The sequence below is a fragment of the Arachis hypogaea genome, chromosome 5 (genome assembly GCF_003086295.3).
Source record: "Arachis hypogaea cultivar Tifrunner chromosome 5, arahy.Tifrunner.gnm2.J5K5, whole genome shotgun sequence".
Taxonomy (NCBI): Eukaryota; Viridiplantae; Streptophyta; class Magnoliopsida; order Fabales; family Fabaceae; genus Arachis; species Arachis hypogaea.
The window spans coordinates 88,290,681-88,311,638 of NC_092040.1; the positions used below are offsets into that span (position 1 = coordinate 88,290,681).

Consider the following 20,958-nt stretch of genomic DNA (forward strand, 5'->3'; position numbering starts at 1 on the left):
CTCCGAATGTCTGCTGCAAAGAGGCGGACGAAGGGAGTTTTTTTAGGAGACGTCCATCTGAACATCCACTAAACGTTACAACCAAAATATCCACTTACCATACATACAAAATATCCACTACACATAGAATCGCTATAAAGATGCCCCTAACTAACATGTCCGGTTCAACAAAAGGGTCGAAAACAAGCGATTAATAACACCGTGTTTGTCAATGGATTTGCAGCTATTCGCATGACACCACCTCACCCCTCCACTTCTTCAATCCCGATTAAAACATGTTCTATCTAGAGCACATCCACATACCAACGAAAGCCAACACAGCAAGAACTTGTTTTTATGTCGACGACACATAGACGGTTCTGTACCCAGATGAAACGGAGACAATATTCTGTGTACGGCTACAGCCTACCGGAGAATGTGAATGGATTCGACCAACCTACCGTTGCAATACACAGTGGTGATGACTGTAGGCCGCCTTTGCTCAATCGGTGAGAGACATGACAGGCCCGGACGTGTTGGTCCCAGCGAAGTCGCTGTTAGCAAACCCAGCCTGCGTGTCACTATCGGAGCATTAGAACGAAGGAATCTCGGCGGTCGCATACACATCGCCGGATTGGTTATCATAGAGCTGACACCAATGCGAAAAACAAATGATTAGAACCATTTAACAGGGCAGAAAACTTAACTAGATCATCTATAAAGTGACTAACCCACCATGTTAGTGTCCATCGAATCCATGTCATCTGCAACTGCACTGGATGACTCCATCGTGCGGCGGACTGGACAAGTCGTCCTGTTGTGTCCCACCTCCCAGCACAAACGACATCGCTGGGTTTTCTTTCCACCATGAGCACCGTTACCCTTTGTATTGCGCCTGGGTGGATTCCGCGCCGGGCCTCTGCCATCCTCAGTAGGTGGCCCCTCAGGTGGAAAACGGGTGTCCCGTGCATCTTCGTTCTCGAAGTGCTTCAGCATCAGCATGGCAATGTCTCTTACAAACTGGAACTTTTCAGTGTTGTGACATGCAATCTTGCACACTTTCCGGTACCAATCCATCAGGCACCAGTGTTGCGTCAGTTGCACAGAATCCCAAATCACGCCCATCGACTGCACCGCCACAAGTTTTGCATCCTTGGTCCATCTCTGCAATATCAGAGACCTCGGGATCTCATGAACATTGTTAAGAACAAGCACCGCAATTATATGTTCGCAGGGGACCCCGAAACATTCCATTCTCATGCACGTGCATCGGACCTCCCTCGTATCAGACGTTGCAATAACACGCCAATCCTTCCCCGGAGTGCCGTATCGAGAGACGGTGTGGATAAAATAAGAACCGTTGTCTTCAGAGTCAACCACCCTCATTGCACAGGCCCTGTCAAGAATGGGAACAAACAAATAGAATATCGCATGAGTGTAGTTCTCGGCTGCACTCCGCTCCAGCTGTTTCAGGTTGGTGGTCATAACAGGGTCACCCTTTGCACACTCGACATCAGCCTCCACCTCCTTTGCACGCACGAACATCAAGCATCGATGGAAATGACGTAAAAACTCAGTGTAGCTGTATCGAGACTTAACATACCGTGATATCACAGCGTGCAAGCCCTCGCACCTTGATGTTGTTCGAAATCCGGCAAAGAACTTTCCCCGTATGTGTGCTGTGGCCCAACTGTGCCTTCTCTCGTACATGTCCTGTACCCATCTTTTATCGGCGACGCCAAATTTCTCAACCATCTCAAACCACTTTCTCTGGAATGTTCGGACCTCGTAGTCGCCAAGCATGCAATCCCTAAGCATCCTAGTGAATTTGGGCTTTCCGATGTTGCTCGTGGCGTTTCGGAGTAGATGCCAAGCACAGAGTCGATGGTGAGCCTCCGGAAAAACTTGCTCGATCGCAGACTTCATTTGCCTGTCACCGTCGGTTATTATGGACACCGGAGCCTTCCCTTTCATTGAAGTTTGCAACTGTTGAAGCAGCCAGACATAGGTCTCTTCTTTCTCGTCTGCCACCAGTGCAGCGGCAAATATAACCGTTTGGTTGTGGTGATTCACACCGGAGAATACTACAAGAGGCGAAAGGTAAACGTTTTTCTTGTACGTTGCATCAAATGCAACCACGTCTCCAAACACCTGGTAATTAATTTGGCTGGTGCCGTCACACCAAAACAAATATTGCAACACGCCCTCACCGTCAACAACTTCCTTGTAGTACAGTGCTGGATCATTTGTCTTGCACTGTCGGAGATACCTTAGGCACGATTCCGCATCTAGGACACCCTCCCTTCGTTGCTTCGCATTTACATGGTGCATGTCCCTTGTTGTGTACGGGACATTATGATACCCGCCGGCTAGGCTCGCCATAAAACCGTGGATTCGGGAGACGCCAATGCCCCCTTTGCGCATGTCGTTCATCTGCTCGATGTCCGCTTCGCTCATCCTCCGATGGCCTGGAAGCATGGAAGAAAATCGCAGCTCAAGAACGTGGTGGTTATGCGCGTCTGAAAAGTACGCAACGTGCCAATGTCTTGATTCATCGTCCATGCGGAGTAGCATCCTTGCAGGGCATCCACAACGTGTCTCGGCCCTCGGCCTCTTTTGCCGGTTAGGCATCGAGTAGAACTTCGGGGATCGGTACCCTTGTCGGTGGCACACGAACTCCTGCCGTATCCTTACTTCACCGCGTTTTTCGCTTCTGGAACGTCTCGCCCCGAAGCCATGGTGCTTTGCATATTTCTGGTAGAACTCAAATGCAATGTCAACGTCGGCAAAATTAAACCAGAAAACATCCTCCTCGCTCAAGTTCAAAAAATCAATCCAACCTATCGACTCCACAGAATTAACAGCGTAAAACTCGTCTTCCGCATAATTGTCAGACATTCCTCCGGCGCCGTCTAAACTGTCTTCCAATTCAACCGCATCCCTGTTGTCGACATCGGCCTCTGCATGATGGTCGTGTTCTGTTTCATCTTCCTGAAAGTCGTACTCGTCCGACTCCATCCCTGCAGAGCCTTCGCCCTCAAACGATCCAACTCCGTGCTCTGCGCCGTCAGACATGACTGGTTCATCGGCAACGCGCACGCCCCCAGTGGTATCTTCATCCCCGGCAACCCTGTGCCAAAACAGCAACAATGCGGTAATTTAGCGAAACACGCAAAATTGGGGGGATGTCCTCCAAAGAAAATTGCAGTCCTATGTCGAAGAAAAAGGGGGATATTTGTAAATCAAGTGAAGGGTGATAATACAACGGGTACCTTCTTTCCGTTGATGGAGACGGCGAAGCCATCAACTGCCGAAGACAACCGACAATGCAGATCAGGCTCCGTGGTCGTCAGAGCTGAGGCTATTTGTCGGGGGGAGAAGAAGTTAGCTGAGTTGGGAGGTTTCAGTCGTTCACGGTGGTGGAGATAGGAAGGGACGGTGCGATTGCGACGGAGGAGAAGGGGAGGAAGAGGGTGCGATTGCGATGGAGGTAAAGGGGAGGAAGAGGGTGTAGTTGCGACGGAGGGGAAGATGAGGAAGAGAGTGCGATTGCGACGGAGTGAAAGGGGAGGAGAAACGAAGGAATACGGCGGCAGTAATAGTTGACTAATTCTAACAATTAAATTAAGTGTATTCATTTTAAAAAACTAAAAAGTGACCCATATAGTTTATATAAAATTGCGAAAAGAACCCACCAAAAACATGCATTTTAATTCTGGTCTCACATGGCTGACCGGTGCGCCAAACAATAAAATAGCGTTTCAGTGCGCTATCTTACCCTGCGTACCGAATCCGTGCCCCTCTTTCACTCTCGTCTCACTCTTTTCTCATTCACTTCCAAGTCCCTAACTTCACCTTCAACTCCACTCATTTTACTCTCCATTGTTGAAGAAATCGGACCTTGAGAGATAAAAAAAAATTAGACCACCAGCCTTTAATAATGCCAAAAACAAAAAAAAAAATAAAAGACATCAATCATTTGAAATTCCACATTACTAATTATCTTGATTATCTTGTAAGTTTTAATTTTTAAATATTTTGATTTAATTAAAATAATAATAATATTAGAAATCAGTAGAAATAGATAGTTTAGTAATAATTTTTATTAAGATTATAGGTGTATGATAATAAATTAATTATTATTAATTGTGATTAATAAATTGATTGTAGTAATAATTTTTATTAAGATGTAGGTATGATAATAAAAATATTATTATTAATTGTTTTTAATAAATTTATTGTCGTAATAATTTTTAGGGTAAAGTATATTTTTTGTTATTGAAGTTTGATAAAAATTTTAAAAATATCCTTAAATTTTATTTTGTTTCAATTTTGTTCCAAAAATTTTCGATTTGCATTAAATATACCCCTGACAGCTAATTTTTCAAAAAATTTAAGACCGATTCAAGAACAATTTTATAAGAACAACCCTCAACACAAGTAAATCAGGCATAATTTTTTGTAGAGATAATACTCAATTTGGTCCCTGAACTTACACGCGAGTCTCAATTTAGTCTATGAGGTTTCAATTGCCTCTATTTAGTCCCCGAAGTTTATAAACGTGCCTCGTATTAGTCCCTGAGACCATTTTTAGTATAAAAACGTTAATAGAGCGCTGTTATAGACTATCACATGTCACGTTAAAACTTGTAAAATGATGCAATTTTGGTTTTGATATTTAAATAGCTCAAAAAGGGCATCGTATTACTTATTTTGTTAGGTAAAATTTTAATAAACACCATTTAGGATGTTGTTTTTGGGTTATTTGAGTACCAAAACCAAAACGATATCATTTTACAAAGTTTAGTGTGGCATCCGGCTGTTACGACAGTGTTCCGTTAACGTTTGTACGTTGAAAATTGTTTCAAGGACTAACATGAGTTATGTTCACAATGTTTAGGGATCAAATAGAGGCAATTGAAACTTTAAGGACTAAATTGAGACTCGCGTGTAAGTTCAGGGACCAAATTGAGTATTATCTTTTTTGTATTATTGTTAGATATGGTCTTAAATTTTTTGAAAATTTAGTCGTCGAGAATATATTTGATGCAAATCGAAATTTTTTGGGACAAAATTGAAACAAAATAAAATTTAAGAGTATTGTTAAAATTTTTGTCAAATTTCAAGTAAAAAAATATATTTTACCCTAATTTTTATTAAGATTATACATGTTATAATAAATTAATTATTATAATTGTTATTAATAAATTTATTGTAGTAATAATTTTTATTAAGATTGTAGGTATGATAATAAATAAATTAATTAATTAGTATTAATTGTTAGTAATAAATTGATTGTAGTAATAATTTATATTAAGATCTAAGTATGATAATAAAATAATTATTATTAATTGTTATTAATAAATTTATTGTACGTAGTAATAATTTTTATTAAGATTATAGGTGTGATAATAAATTAATTATTATTTGTGTGTATAAAATTAGTGGGTCTAATTTCATTGTCTAAATTTTTTTTTGTAAAAAATGCAAGAAATTTTGTCAATTATCTGTCGTTACAACACTGTAAAACATCCCTAACTTCTATAACGCGGCATTACACCAACTTATGTCATATCGAAAAAAATTAGTCGGGCAATTTGCTTAAATAAAACAAATGAAACAAATGTTTACCCAAATATAACAATTGAGAATTGATTACTTACCTGTGCTATTTACATTATATGTAAACCGTGGAACCCCTTCCACTTGTTTAAAAAAACACATAAACAGTACTACCCCTTCTACGGTTTATGAACAAGGCAAAAACACATAAATTGTGGTACCTCTTCCACGATTTATGAATAGTAGCCATGCATACATAATCCTCTCTTCTCCTACTACTGTTTATGAGGAGTAAAAAGTATATATATATATATATACGGTAAAAGCAGTTGTGTAGAAGAGGATCATTTTTATAATGGCAAGTGAGGAAGAGAGTTTCCTAGTACTAGTGCATTGTTCTGGAAAAATTCATAGAAGCAAAAAATATGGCGTGAAGTTCATTGACAGAGAACTCTTGAGTGTATTTATCAGTTCATCGAATACCTTGTTAGATCTAAAGAACAGCATATTGCAAAAGTTTGGAGTGTTTAGGAACAAGTGGGTAAAGAAGTTATTTTATAAGATCTCTATCACAGTTGTGTCAACCGGTGTGAAATATAATATGTTTGTGATAGCGTCTGATGAAGATCTTTGAGTTCTGTTTCATTGTCATAGGAGTTTTCTAGAGGTCAGAACGCGAGCTGTATACTAAGTTGGACGTCGGTGTCGACAGTTTTGGGGCATCAGCTCCGATTCCTCACTCGACTGCCATGGGCAGTGCTTCTAGTTTAATGGCTGCGGTTGCACCAGCTCATCCGTACGTTGCATCTCTTTCGTTTGCGGCCGATTTAGACCGTACGGTGGCAGTTGATTTTGTACCATTCGAGAGCTGTTTGGTTCGGCAGCAAACATATAAGGTGGCTAGTGGTCCTGCAGAGTGATGGTACATTCTCCAAACAGCACGTGGAAGGTGTGCGTCTCAGAACGCCACCTCTCAATGAATGCACTAAGTAGAGGCTCATCAACCTAGAACCAGCGATTGTTCAGTCCAGCCAAGTGATACAAACCTGCAATTTTTAAATACGGTATAATCTGTTTATGTAGAGACATATTTTGTTGTCTCCTAACACAAGAAATACACCTAGTCAGCTGCAATATGTAGAAGACAATATTATTTCGACACTCTTCCACTTTTAAAAACATACGATTCACTAATGAAAAGATTAATTCCACACTTCAAATTTAAAAAAATTACGGTTCATTAACGAAAAAATTAATTCGACACATATAAAATTATTACAAAATATGATTTACTAACAAAAAAATTAATTCGCAAAAAATAAAATTTTAAAAAGAATATGGTTCTTTAACAAAAAAATTAATTCCACACATCAAATTTTTAAAAAAATTTGGTTCAGTAATATAGAAAATTAATTCGCAAAAAATCAAATTTTTAAAAAATATGATTTATTAACAAAAAAATTAATTTGATACTAATAAAAATTTAATGTTCAAATCATTACAATGTAAATTACTTACGAATTACACAAAGCACACATAACATTCTAATATATAAATTAAAAAAAAATTAACTCCTTACTAATAAAATTTTAACATATAAAAAACTAACCTCTTGGTCTTTCATGGTTCCACCACTTCGGAGTCTTGCTGTCCCAAATTCTCTCCCAAATGCTCACCTTCAATAATTCCAACCTTTAACTATGTAATCCGTCACTTGATCTCGCGGCTTATGTATATATATATATAGTTATTCATAAATCGTAGAAGGGGTACTATGATTTATGTCCACAACATTTTCTTCTAAAACCGTAAAAGAGTCCCATAATTTATGCCTACATATTTTTTTTATAAATTGTAGAAGAGATATTACAGTTCATATATTTTTTCAAAAAAATGGAAGAAATTTCACAGTCTATATATAATATAAATAGAACAAGTAAGTAACTAATTTTCAATTATGTATTTGCATAACATTTGCTTCATTTATTTTATTTGAATAAATTGTTTAAATTAACCCTTAGTCAACACTCTTTTATTTTCTTAAAAAAATTTTCTATTATCCTTAAATCTTAAGTTAGTGCAATTCAAAAATCCCCAATTATCTTTCTATCTTAATTTGTAGAGACATTCAAAAAACATGACGGCCAGAGCATCAACATCAAAATGGGACTCATGAAAAGTTATAATTTTAATAAAGAAATGTTAACATTTATGAAATGAAATTCACCAAGAATCTGAAATACAGGAAACATTGCATTGTTTTATTTTAAAATAGATATTATCCTTGTACCCAAAATATTTTCAAGAAAACACTGCAAGAGTAGCTAATGATCACTTAGAGCCAAGGAAAAAGTTTGTCTCTCAAAAATTCTCTAGTGATCAGACACTTTAATTCTTAAAAATTTAAAATATATAAATCAATTGTAAAAAGTTATCGTTACGATAAAAAATTGACATAACTAATCATAGATATAATTAAAAATTAATTTATGTATTTTAAATTTTTAGAGACTAATATATTCAATTTAAAACTTGTGAGATTTGGGGTATTAGTCATTCTTTAAAGCTGAATAGAGATAATGCTAACAATACAACATGATATAATTATAGTGAATAAGAATCTCAGCATTTTAAATGTTAATAGAGTTAAATATTAAAATAATTTTTGAAATTCACGAAATGTACTAATTTAATTCCTAATTTTTTAATTATACTATTTATATTTTCGAGATTAAAAAAATACACTTATTTAATTTTTTTTATTTTTTCATCCAAACTGCTTTCTAACGACAGTAATGTGGCAATAGATTACCACGCTAGTACGCAACGGTGCCGTTCTCCCATAAACTACTAAATTTATTCAAAAGCAACCTCCACCAGACTGCTGCAGCAATTCTCTCATGACTTTTATGTTTTTCTGCTGCTTTTTAGAACGTTTTCTTTTTATTGCTTCCAACCTTTTCACTGTAACTCTTTTTTTTTCCTTCACTCCTTCTCTGTTTCCATTGGAAGAGAATATGTTTTTATCAGATTCGTTGTACAAGGTATTGGCATGCTATTAAAGTAACTCCCAATATTTTGATTATTATTATTGCTGTTGTTATTATCTTCATTTTTGGTGAGGGATTTTGAGAATGAGAATTCGGATATTGATGTTCTCTTGATCTTCTTCGTTGTTGAGTCCACACCAAAACGACTGTTTATTGAAAGACAAAGGCTCAGCTCAATCTCTTGTTCTGCATCTCCATCACCATGGCGATGTTGTTGTTGTTGTAGTTCATGATGGTAATGATGGTTCACGGACATGAACCTTTTTAGCAGATCTCTTAGGAAATTGCTCATGCGAGTTCTGCTGTTCTTTTTTTCTTAACAATTTGTGCTATTGAAGAATTTGGGATTGAAACAACAACAAAAAAGAAAGGTTACCTTTTTTAAGAAAGTAAGAATATCCAGATGGCTCATAATTCACGAGGACTTGAAAATTAAAGTTTGGTTTTAGTAAGTAATTAAAAATTGATGATGATCCAGAAGAAAAATAAAGTCGAATTAAATGATTTTTATATCCATGCAGTGAGTAAAAATTAGGGTAAAAAACCATAATAAGCCAACTGGCTCAAAAAATTACGTAAATACGCCAAAGCAAAAATCGTTTCAGCAATAAGCCAGATCGCATTTTTATATAATTCGAACCAGGTTGGTTCGAACTCTAGTTGTTAGTAAATCGAACCAGGTGAGTTCGAATTAGGATTTTTTGTTGGTACTAAATCGAACCAGCCTGGTTCGAATTAGGAATGAAGGTAATTCGAACCAAGATGGTTCGAATTATAGAGAGAGAATGTTTGCATGTAATTCGAACCGGGCTGGTTCGAATTACACCAATCATAGTTCGAACCAGGCCGGTTCGAACTATGTGTGAGACTGAGCTGTATATATATGGTTCCAAACGTGAGTTAGTATCATTAGAGGGAGTAGGATGGCTAGTGAGGAGAGTTTTGTGGTTTTGGTGCACCACAGAGGATCTGTTAATAGAAAAACTCGTTCCGGAGTAAAGTTCACAGATAAGAATCCTCTATGTATTGTCATAACATCAACGACGAGTTACGATGACCTTGTTAGCGCTGTACTAATGAAGCTCGGTCTGGAGGGTGCGAAGCGGGTAAAGAAGTTTTTCTATCGCATTCCAGTCACGGTGCTACAGAATACGGTGAAGTATGATTGCTTCACAATTAATAATGATGCGGACTTGCAAGTAATGTTTCTCTGTCGGCGGCAGTTTCCGGAGGTGAGGACACCGGAGTTGTTGGCCCGGCTGGTTGATGTTGTATCCAGCTCCGGCGGTTCGAACAGGAATACGAACACTATAGCGAATGCAGCAGGTTCTAGTTCCCGGCCTGCCGTTGCTTCCTCGTCCGTCCCTGTGTACGAACCAGTGGTCCAACATGTCGCCTCCCCATCTTTCGCTGTTGACCTCAATGCCACCGAAGGCGACGAGGTAGTGGAAAGGGAAAACTTGCCGAACGCTTTAGTGGGAGTTGCACCTGTTGGCGTAGGAGACGGTTTTTTGGACGATGAAGACGAGGATGACGTCGAGCCGGATATGATTGACGATGATAGCGCTGATGATATTGGAGCGACTGGGCCTGCGTTGGAGGTAGGTGGTTCTAGCTCTGGCACACAGCAGTATCCACCACATTTTTCCTCGTTGGACTTGGACGCCATGAGACATGAGGGGGTTTTAGGGCACGCTGTTGGATTCGGAGCTAGAGATGCGGAATGGACTACTGGTCTGACAGAGTTCCAGGTGGGTTAGCAATTCCAGGATAAAGATGAGGCCCTTTTAAGTGTGAAGACTTACAGCATCAGGCGAGGGGTACAGTACAAGGTGGTGGAGTCCGATCACCGCCGGTATGTGGGCAAGTGTTCCGAGTTTGGGAACGGGTGCACATGGTTGATTCGACTGAGTCTCCGGAAGCGCAAGGGCATTTGGGAGGTCAAACGGTACAATGGACCTCACACCTGCCTGGCCACATCCATCTCGAGTGACCACAGGAGTTTGGATTATCATGTGATTTCGGCGTTCATTATGCCAATGGTTAGGGCCGATGCATCCGTGAGCATCAAGGTGCTCCTGAACGCCACGGCAGCGCACTTTGGTTTTAGGCCGACTTACCGGAGGGTTTGGATGGCGAAGCAGAAATCTATTGCCCTCATATACGGTGACTGGGATGAGTCCTACAACGACCTGCCTAGGTGGGTCTTGGGTATCCAGCTGACGATGCCTGGGAGTGTTGCGGTACTGAAGACGAGCCCGGTTCGAGTTGGAGGACAGGTGGACGAATCTCAAGCGTACTTCCACAGACTTTTCTGGACTTTCCCGCCCTGCATCGAGGCATTCCGTCATTGCAAGCCGCTAATCAGCATTGACGGCACACATTTGTATGGGAAGTATGGGGGAACGTTGCTCATCGCGATTGCACAGGATGGGAACTCCAACATTCTACCTGTAGCATTCGCACTAGTAGAGGGTGAGAATGCGGAATCCTGGACATTCTTTCTCTCGCACCTTCGACAGCACGTGACCCCGCAGCCCGGTCTGCTGGTTATATCGGACAGGCACAACGGCATCAAGGATGCGCTTGAGGCTCCTGACAGCGGTTGGCTACCGCCATCTGCGTACCGTGCATTCTGCATACGACACGTAGCGGCTAATTTTGCCCTAACCTTCAAGGGCAAAGACGCTAGGAGGCTACTAGTCAACGCGGCGTATGCGAAGACCGAGGTTGAATTTGATTACTGGTTTGATATCCTGCGATCTGAAGATCCGGCGATGTGTGAGTGGGCGAACCGGATTGATTACTCGTTGTGGACTCAGCATCGTGATGAGGGGCGGAGATTTGGTCACATGACGACAAACATCTCCGAGTGTGTGAACTCTATCCTGAAGGGGGTCAGAAATCTCCCTGTAGCATCCCTGGTGAAGGCAACATATTGTAGGCTTGCGGAACTGTTTGTTCGCAAGGGGAGAGAGGCTGAGGCCCAGATGGGAACAGGACAACAATTCAGTCAGCATTTGGTGAAGTGTATTGAGGCCAACATGAAGACGGCCAGGTGCTTCACGGTGACGCTGTATGACCGGGATAACTCCGAGTTCACTGTAGTAGAGACCACTCCGACTGGTTCTTTCTCCTTGGGTACTTACAGAGTATCACTTGCCTCTCGGACATGTGACTGCGGCTACTTCCAGGCTCTTCATTTCCCGTGTCAGCACGCACTTGCATGCTGTGCATACTCACGGGTCACCTGGACCTCTTACGTTCACAGCGTCTATCAGATTAGCTCGGTGTTCAATGTGTATCGGATGGGATTCACACCTCCGATCCCGGAGGGCTTCTGGCCACCTTACGACGGACCCACGGTGATTCCAGACCCTGACAAGAGGCGTGCCAGAGAGGGTCGTCCTAGATCCACTAGGATACGGACGAATATGGACCAGGCGGATCCGAATCGGCCAAAGAGGTGCGGCCTATGTCGCCAACCCGGACACACACGACGTAGTTGCCCACAGGTTGCAGGCTCGTCTCAGACAGGACACCATTAGGATGCATGTTGTTAGTGTTAGCATTATCTACATTAGTGCGCATCTTACTAGTCTTAGAGTTATTTAGATTATTTCCCATGTTGTTAGTCTCAGTATTATTTACATTAGTGCACATGACTTTTAGTTTGATTGTTGCGAGTAGTAATGAATATGGCTTCTTTAATTATGTATTTTTTTCTTTAAAGTTCAATCAAGTATCATAGTGGTTTGTACTTTTTTTTGTTATTTTATAGTCTGTTTACCTATGTTTTTTTTTTTATTTGTGTTCTGGGACATTCATTTTGTATGATCAATGAATCTTGAAACAGTTTAGTGTTTATTTTTTCTTATTAAATTGTGTCCGGGTTGGCGACATAGGCCGCATCTCTTTGGCCGATTCGGATCTGCCTCCTCCATAGATACATAGCTAGCTCAGTCTCACACTAATTCGAACCGGCCTGGTTCGAACTATGATTGGTGTAATTCGAACCAACCCGGTTCGAATTACATGGGAACCTTCTCTCTATAATTCGAACCAACCTGGTTCGAATTACCTTCATTCCTAATTCGAACCAGGCTGGTTCGATTTATTAACAACAGAAAACCCTAATTCGAACTCACCTGGTTCGATTTACTAACAAATAGAGTTCGAACCAACCTGGTTCGAATTATATAAAAATGCGATCTGGCTTATTGCTGAAACGATTTTTGCTTTAGCGTATTTACGTAATTTTCTGAGCCAGTTGACTTATTATGGTTTTTTACCCTAAAAATTATTAGACATTTCAGCGAGACAATCTATTGCCACATCACTATCACCTATCGCCGAGAAGTAATTTGAACCAAAAAACGAGAAATGACTAAATAGATATATTTTTTAAATCTTGAGGACATAAATAATGCATTTCGTGAATCCCAGAAATTACTTTGGGTTTAACTCGATGTTAATATGTTATATCAGCGTGAAATGGAACGTAATTCGCCATGATTATCTTCGCCGAAGTGCAGCAAACCAGTGTCTGAGATTTTATGTGGAATAGAATTGTATTGAAATAAGACACTTGAAACAAAATTAAGGAAGAACTGGAATATTTATCAATACATAATGGAATGAAGAGTGAACAACTTACAATCACAACTCACAAGGTTGTTTCTTCACGGAGCTTCACACCATATTCCCAGATACAAGCATATACACCACAAAATGTCAAAATCCCATGATTCAAGGGCTTGAATCAGTGTAGAAAGAGTACCAAATTGAGATTGCTGAAGAAAGCAAAGATGAAAGAAACGCACAGAACTTTATGGAATTCAATTCAAACCGTTTAAAATGGAATTCAAATCTACGAAATTACCGTTGTCTCTTTCACGGAACACAAAGCCGCCACGTTCCTCCGCCAAAAAGCGCCATCGCGATCTCTGTTATATGAATGACAGTTAGTGTTCGCGTTGGGACAAAATTGTCATTTCATAATCCTAATTGTTAATACTAATTAATTTAGTTAATTTAATTTATTAATTTATTATTTGTTTGAGGAGAATTTCAATTTTGCAATTGCGTTTGTCTGAATTATCTATCCTTCGGTAGAGTCATATTCAGACACAAATGGAGAGGAGAGGAGAGTAGAGGAGAAGAGTCTTACTCAGAATAAACAAGGTTGGTTACCTTTACCTCACTCACTTCCCTTTTCTTCACTTCATTCTTTCTAGGGTTTTCCTTCCAATTCTTTCACAACTCTTTTCAATGCTCTTTTTCTTCCCCTTCCCCAAACACATTTTTGCATTTCATTTCACTTCATTTATACGTTACGATTACCCCAATTTCCACCTCCTTATCCTCGATATTTTTTTGTCTTGAGTTTTGATGTTATTTCCTCAATTTGCATTTTTTCAAAAAAGAATATTGACTTCTTTTTTCTTTGGTTCCAATTTTCTCAAGAGGGAATCTAAGTTTGGATAGCAAAGGTTCGAGCTTTTGTTTTTCAGTTATTTGAGTAAACTGAAGCCAGCTTGTTCTACTGTCTTAGTTAATGCTGTTCGTTTCTTTTTCCCCCTTCTAGATTCTACATTCATGAGCTTGGTCTTATAGGTTCATCCTCACCATGTTGTTATGTAGTGGTAATCAATTATAGTGTTAAATTGAGCTTATTTTGTTCTCAGTTGAGGGGTGAAGAGAAAGATATTCATTTATTCAGCTTATTACTTGTCTGAATAAGACCTAGAGTTTTAACTGGAAGCTAAACCATTTCTTACTTATGATTATGTGTACTGACTTTGGATATTAGTCTGAACAAAGTTTAGAGTTCTAGCTATAAATCAATCATTGCTCTACCTTATTCTTAATTTCAGACCTTGTAGTTTGCATTTTGTAGTATATAGCATGCAATTTAATCTGTTTAATGTTTATGTACTTCTCATGCAATGAGTTTGAGTTTGAGTTGAATTTATTTTAGCATGAAAAAGTATTGGGGCCTTGTATGGTTTACAAACTTTTATGGTTGGCTTGCAGTTACAGACTTCCATATGTAAGACAGACGGTGAAGATAGGATTTATTTGTGCTGTCAAATTACCTCCTTTTGTGGTTTATGATTTTGTTGAGTCTTCACTATGAGTGGTGTACCTAAGAGACCTCATGATGAGACTGTTCATCAATCTTCAAAGCACCCACATGAAGATTCTGGTGCATATTCAAAGTTAATTCCATCAGTTTCCGGTGAGCACCATGTTCCTTATGATATAGGTCAAGATTCCCGTGCGGCAAAGACACTTCGTGCTGAACCGCGTGATGCAGATAGAAGATCACCTCTTCACTCAGTGTATCGGATGCCATCATCTTTCAATGATTTCCATGCAGATCATGCCACTGGAACTGAGAATAGGATAGAATCAAAGGATCTAAAGGATAGTAGAGATCTCCGGTTTGAGAATCGTGATACAAAGGCAGAGAAGGAGTTGCCTGGTGAAGCAAGAAGGGATTCTCAGATTGCTAAGAGTGAGAAGGATGTGCGTGTTGAAGGTAGATCAGATGACAACAAGGATACTAGACATGATCAGGATATTTATAATGATTCAACCAGTGACATTAAAAAAGACAAGGATGGCTTTGGTGTGGTAAGCAGCCACTTGAATTGGAAAGAATCAAAAGAATACAGGGGGAAAAGATATCCTGATGTTCCAAGTGGAAGTTTGGACCCTTGGCATACTTCACGGGGGAATACACCAATTGAAGTTGGGAAGCAGAGGATGGACAGCTCGACAGCAGAAGAAAGGGACTATTTGGAAGCTCATGAGGCTGTTGGGGAAAACAAAATTGACTCTAAAAGCGAAGATAGATTCAAAGACAGAAAGAGAAGGGATGTAAAGCATCGCGAGTTGGGGGACAAGGAAAAAGAAAGAAGTGATCACAGAAATATTATGCAGGTTAACAATACTAGTGGTGAAAGCAAAGAACCCTCCAAAGAAGAGAGAGATGTAGAAAAGTGGGACAAGGAGAGGAAAGATCTTCCAAAAGAAAGAGATAATTCAAAAGATAGAGAAAAAGATAATCTCAAAAGGGAATCATGGAATGGAATGGAGAAAGAAGTTTCAAATAATGAGAAGGAGCTTGGTGATGGATCCGCAAAAATCACAGAGCAAGAACCAGAACAGAAGAAACTAAAAGATGCTGACAGCTGGAAAAATGTTGACAGAGAAGGTAGAGAGAGGAGGAAAGAAAGGGATGGTGATGTGGAGGGAGATAGGCCTGAAAAGCGCAGTAAATTTGACAAGCAATCAGAAGATGGGAGTGCTGATGGGGAAGGGACAGGAGATAAGGAGAGGGAAGTCCACAACTATAATGTTCAACATCGTAAGAGGATACAAAGATCAAGGGGAAGCCCTCAGTTGGTCAATCGCGAGCCTCGTTTTAGATCCCATGGCCAACATGATGACGAGTATTTTTCTTCCTCCATTTTTCCTTGTTACTCATTGTTTGGAATTATGTATATTTTCTCTTCCAATATAGAGTTTCTACACACGTGTTTTCCCTGGATGTAAAAAGTGGAGCCTCAGAGTCCTACTAGAAATTTAGAATGATTTGATAATTTTTTCAATCCTTTATTTAGTTAAATTTTTTAATTTCATTTGGGAGGATGCCAAATGCCTCCCATTTTAAGAGTTAGTAGTATCTTTTTGGGAGTAGCATAGTTGTAGTCAACAATTGATCATCGTTATTTCACTGGCTTAACTTTTCCGGTTAATCTTTTATTTTATTTTTGATAGAATTCTAGCCTAAATTTTGTAGGGATAACAAGTAGATTTCAGCAATAATTAATCTATGGCAGGTAACCAGCTTAAAATGAATGAGTTACATGACAATAAGGTTATATTTTACAAAGGTTTTTTGTCCAGTTTTTCTTTTGTTGTGTTACTAGTCATTGTTATATATGGACATTCGAAGGAAAAGCGTTGTCCATTTGATCTACAGTTATGTGCATTCTTCTATATAACAAAATCTTCAATTTCGTTTTTGAGGGGGAAATCTAGTTACAGACCAATAGTATGCCATCAAACATGCATATGACCTTTATAGAAATTCAAGTTGTTGATGTAATAGTCGATTTTCAACTGAAGAGTTTCATTCTTAGAGGATGTGGTTGTTATCGAACTTGTAACGAACTTAATTTCGTGTTGTTTTTATTATTTTGTTGAACCAACATTTCAGTCCTTTGCTAATGCTTTATTAATCCTTTGTGCTTTACTGCACCATGGTTATTGAATTAATGTCTTCTGTTTGATATTTGATTTAACCCAACCATTTTTTATTTTACGACATTATTTCTTTAGGTAACTACTTTCTGTTTCATTATTTTGCAGGTCTCAAGGTATTCTGTGGTATTTGTTTCACTGGTGCTCAAAGTCATTTGGCTTCTTATAGATTTTATTGGAGTGGAGAAACTTAGAGCCCGATATCTCTTTTTTTCCCCCTTCAGTTGCATGTGCATTAAATAATTTCTGGTATTTCAGGTAAAACAGAAGTAACTTCTGTAGTTTATAGAGCTGGTGAAAGCATGCAAGAGCTGATAAAGTTGTGGGATGATTATGCATCATCTCAATCTCAAGTGGAGAAAAATGGTGAATGCTCTAATAGTGGCCCTACTCTTGAGATCCGGATACCAGCTGAGAATGTTACTGCTACAAACCGCCAAGTAAGATGAAGTTATTGATGTCACTTTGATATTGTAATTGATAAATTAATTAGTTATTTGAGAGGCAGTTTGCTGGCTTACTTTCCCATCCCTATTTTTGATTGATGACTTTTATTATGCTTCTTGTTGCTGGTAAAAGTAATAATTTATTTTGTGTTCTGTTAGTTTATTTCTTCTTGCTTATTCTGATGTTGTAATGTGTAACTTGTTATTTATTGAGAGAACTTTAAGATTTTTAGTTTGATTCATTATGGCTGCTTGCTATCCTTGCAGTCAATGCAATGTTTACATTCCGTTTGCCAATGTTTTATGTGATTTTAATGCATACTTTTCACTAATGCTTCCTTGATGCTGGCACGAATTTTTTTTTTTTTTTTTTTACATTAATCCAGTTAATAAAATGATTTAATGAGATGAGATGAAAATGTTCATTTGTTCACTTTGCTATTAGAAAAGTGTACCTATATTTTTTATTTGGAACCCAATGTATGAAATTAAAATATGCCTTTAGCCTCTAGTATCTGAATTCTGATGCTATACCAAGTCTTGAGAGTTAATATTAATATGTTCAGGTCAGAGGTGGCCAGCTATGGGGAACTGATGTCTACACATATGACTCAGATCTTGTTGCAGGTAGGTATTATTATAAGAAGGGGGATACTAGTTTTGATTACTAAGTGACAAATTTGACATGCTTGAAATTAGTACTGATTTTGCAATTTGTTATATAGTTCTCATGCATACAGGTTACTGTCGCCCAACAGCTTCTCCGCCTCCAACGGCTATACAAGAGTTGCGTGCAACCATTCGTGTGCTACCAAGACAGGATTGTATGTAATGTAGACAGAAAGATGAAATTTTGCTTGACTTCTTAATTACACCTTTGCAATGTTATATTTGATAACATATAATTGCATTTAACTAGTCTTAAAAGTAATAATCGAAAATGAATTTAAAGCATAATTCATAATTTACATGTATGATGAAATAAAAATAAAAAGTTTGTTTAGTTGTGCTTCTCGGAGAAACAAGGTACTTCTCCCTTTTTTTTTAAAAAAAAAATATTGGACTTGTTTTGCTTGTGCTTTTAAAGAAAGACAGAAACAAAAATAAGTAGTTTTTTCTGTTTATTTATTTTGAAAAAGCACGTAAGGACTTGCTTCTTCCAAAAGCAAATGCAAAAGAAGTGAGAGAATTAAAGTTTTTGTTTTTAATATTATTAAGGTCTAGTATAAAGTTAATTGCTTCTGTTACAAACAGATATGCTTACTATGTGAATCCCTTGGTTTGGAAATTTATTAGTCGGTTATGTTGATTTATCTTGCTCATTTACAGTTACTGATATCATTTTTACCCTTGAAGCCATTCATGGATAAAATCTAAAGACATTGTTTGTGCAATAAATATCAGGCTATATTTCTACCCTAAGAAACAATGTACGTTCCCGTGCCTGGGGTGCTGCAACAATTGGTTGTAGTTATAAAGTTGAGCGGTGTTGCATAGTGAAGGTAGTATCTAAGTCCTTATCTACTATAGATTCTTGTCACATGATTTATTTCACTATTATGCTTTTTAAACGAGATGTCCTCTTTCCTTTTGAGAGTAAACCACCATTTTATCCCCCTCCCAAATGATTCAGTTTCCGGAAAGAAGACAAAATGCATTCAAACTTTTGGGGGACCATTTTGTCATAAATTGAATCTTGTGGGAGCCAAAATGGTAGTCTACTCTCCTTTTGATGATCTTATGTCCTTCTGGAGAAGTTGCTGACTATTTTTCACATAAATGCTTCAGTTTTGATATTTAGATAACATGAAAACTCTATAATGTGGGCATATATCTTGGATGGAAATTGTGATTAAGAACTTAATAATGGTGCTGAGTACTGACTGTTTTCTAATTTATGGTCTTCAGAGAGGAGGTGGAACGATTGATCTTGAACCGTGCCTTACGCATACATCAACCATCGAGCCAACCCTTGCACCAGCAGCTGTTGAGCGGACAATGACCACCAGGGCTGCAGCTTCGGTTTGTCTAGCTTCTAATAAACAAACTCCTTTTCATCCTAAATTGAATTGATAGTTTTTTTTTTTTTTGGTAAGTTGAATTGATAGTTATCTCATGTTTTATGTTACCATCTTACTTATGTGGACCTTTTCAGAATGCATTGCGGCAGCAAAGATTTGTTAGGGAAGTCACAATACAGTACAACCTATGCAATGAACCTTGGTATGCTACTTGTAGTTACCAAAGAACATAGATTCATAGTTTGCAGCATTTTTTTTTCTAGTTTTTTAAAGTATCTTAGCTTCTAAAATTGCATTGCAGCTTTGCTTAAGATATTTCTGGAGTGTACCCCTTTAGACAGATGCCATACTTCTTTCTGCAGTTTATCTTGTTCTTAGTATTTACTGTTTGTAATCATCACAGGATTAAATATAGTATAAGCATTGTTGCTGACAAGGGTCTCAAAAAGGCACTTTATACATCTGCTCGGTTGAAGAAGGGGGAAGTTTTGTATCTAGAGACGCACTCATGCAGGTACATTCGACACATATTATGTGTGAATTGTAACAGGTTTTATTTATGATTTCTTTGTCTGAAAAGTAGTATGCACTAGCTAGCAAATGCTGCATGCAAGTGGAATATTATTATAATTATGAAACCATGTTTGTCCATCTGCTTCTTTTAGTAGTTGCTTCTTAATATCCGTAGTATTATTTCCTTCTGTAGTCATTGTTTTTCAATCAAAGTTTGCTCACTTAATCCATGGAACTCAAAGGATTCATGATGACAGCCTTCAAAAGAATTGTCTTTTTTCATGGCCATCTTAGAGTCCGAAATATCGTTTCAATGTTTAAGTCAGGAAGTCGCTATAATTTTGTTAATTTCTTTGCAGATATGAACTTGGTTTTGCCGGAGAGAAAATGGTCAAGACTACACCCAGCAGTCAGTTGCATAACCCAGATGCAGAAAAATCTCAAAATCACCATCATTCTGCAAATGGGGACAAAGCTGATTCTGATAGCATCATGATTGATGTGTTTCGCTGGTCTCGGTGTAAGAAGCCTTTACCCCAGAAAGTTATGCGCACCATTGGCATCCCTCTGCCTCCTGAACATATAGAGGTATAGCCAGTGTGCCTATACTTTTACTCTTATTTCATCAAATTAAACTCTGCTTCAGTTTCACCATAATTGAAAATTTGCATTTTCCAATATAGGTACTGGAGGAGAACCTAGACTGGGAAGACGTACAATGGTCGCAAACTGGTGTTTGGATTGCTGGAAAGGAGTATACACTAGCACGGGTCCATTTCTTGTCAATGAATTAATTAACCTCAGGTGGAAAAGTGGTGTCAAAATGGTGAGGGGTGATAGAATAGTCTTTTTTATTTATTTGGTGGGTGTGGGGAGAAGTAATACGTCGACATAACACTAACACTTGCATGTAATTAAGTTATAAAAAGAAAAAGAACAAGACAGATATAGTCAGTTCATGTAACTAGAACATGTTTGTTTCCAATAAAAATGCTTTGCATTGTTTATTTTCGTAGCTATGAATCTATGATTATGTCCCATTGTTGGGAATGCCGTATTCTGACACCACTTTCGTTGCATGCCTTCAATTTAGTTAAAATGGAAAGCTAAGGA

General features: G+C 38.4%; 2 protein-coding genes and 1 long non-coding RNA gene across 3 annotated transcripts; 1 reads left to right on the forward strand and 2 right to left on the reverse strand.

Moving 5' to 3' along the window:
- Window positions 1–571: 571 nt before the first annotated feature.
- On the reverse strand, window positions 572–3,054 carry LOC112803667 (protein FAR1-RELATED SEQUENCE 5-like). Its single transcript, XM_025847149.1, has 2 exons — window positions 715–3,054; window positions 572–628 (listed from the first exon to the last, which is right to left on the reverse strand). The coding sequence occupies exons 1-2, from the start codon at window positions 3,052–3,054 to the stop codon at window positions 572–574; spliced, it is 2,397 nt and encodes a 798-aa protein (XP_025702934.1).
- Window positions 3,055–5,873: 2,819 nt separating this feature from the next.
- On the reverse strand, window positions 5,874–13,559 carry LOC140184714 (uncharacterized). Its single transcript, XR_011882214.1, has 4 exons — window positions 13,474–13,559; window positions 13,249–13,384; window positions 7,151–7,217; window positions 5,874–6,587 (listed from the first exon to the last, which is right to left on the reverse strand). It is a non-coding gene; the product is annotated as an uncharacterized lncRNA (long non-coding RNA).
- On the forward strand, window positions 13,043–20,852 carry LOC112801770 (uncharacterized). Its single transcript, XM_072237379.1, has 11 exons — window positions 13,043–13,775; window positions 14,628–16,048; window positions 17,113–17,305; window positions 17,878–17,938; window positions 18,037–18,135; window positions 18,716–18,813; window positions 19,220–19,333; window positions 19,467–19,534; window positions 19,736–19,846; window positions 20,205–20,433; window positions 20,529–20,852. The coding sequence occupies exons 2-11, from the start codon at window positions 14,727–14,729 to the stop codon at window positions 20,637–20,639; spliced, it is 2,406 nt and encodes an 801-aa protein (XP_072093480.1). The 5' UTR covers window positions 13,043–13,775; window positions 14,628–14,726; the 3' UTR covers window positions 20,640–20,852.
- Window positions 20,853–20,958: the final 106 nt, after the last annotated feature.

Bases quoted from the DNA above. Each gene is read 5' to 3' on its own strand.
- LOC112801770 (XM_072237379.1), top strand. From the start codon at position 14,727: ATGAGTGGTGTACCTAAGAGACCTCATGATGAGACTGTTCATCAATCT. The intron at 17,939-18,036 runs GTAGGTATTATT...TTTGTTATATAG, and splicing joins TGACTCAGATCTTGTTGCAG to TTCTCATGCATACAGGTTAC. The intron at 19,334-19,466 runs GTTTGTCTAGCT...GGACCTTTTCAG, and splicing joins CCACCAGGGCTGCAGCTTCG to AATGCATTGCGGCAGCAAAG.
- LOC112803667 (XM_025847149.1), bottom strand. From the start codon at position 3,054: ATGTCTGACGGCGCAGAGCACGGAGTTGGATCGTTTGAGGGCGAAGGC. The intron at 629-714 runs GTGGGTTAGTCA...CATTGGTGTCAG, and splicing joins ATTCGATGGACACTAACATG to CTCTATGATAACCAATCCGG.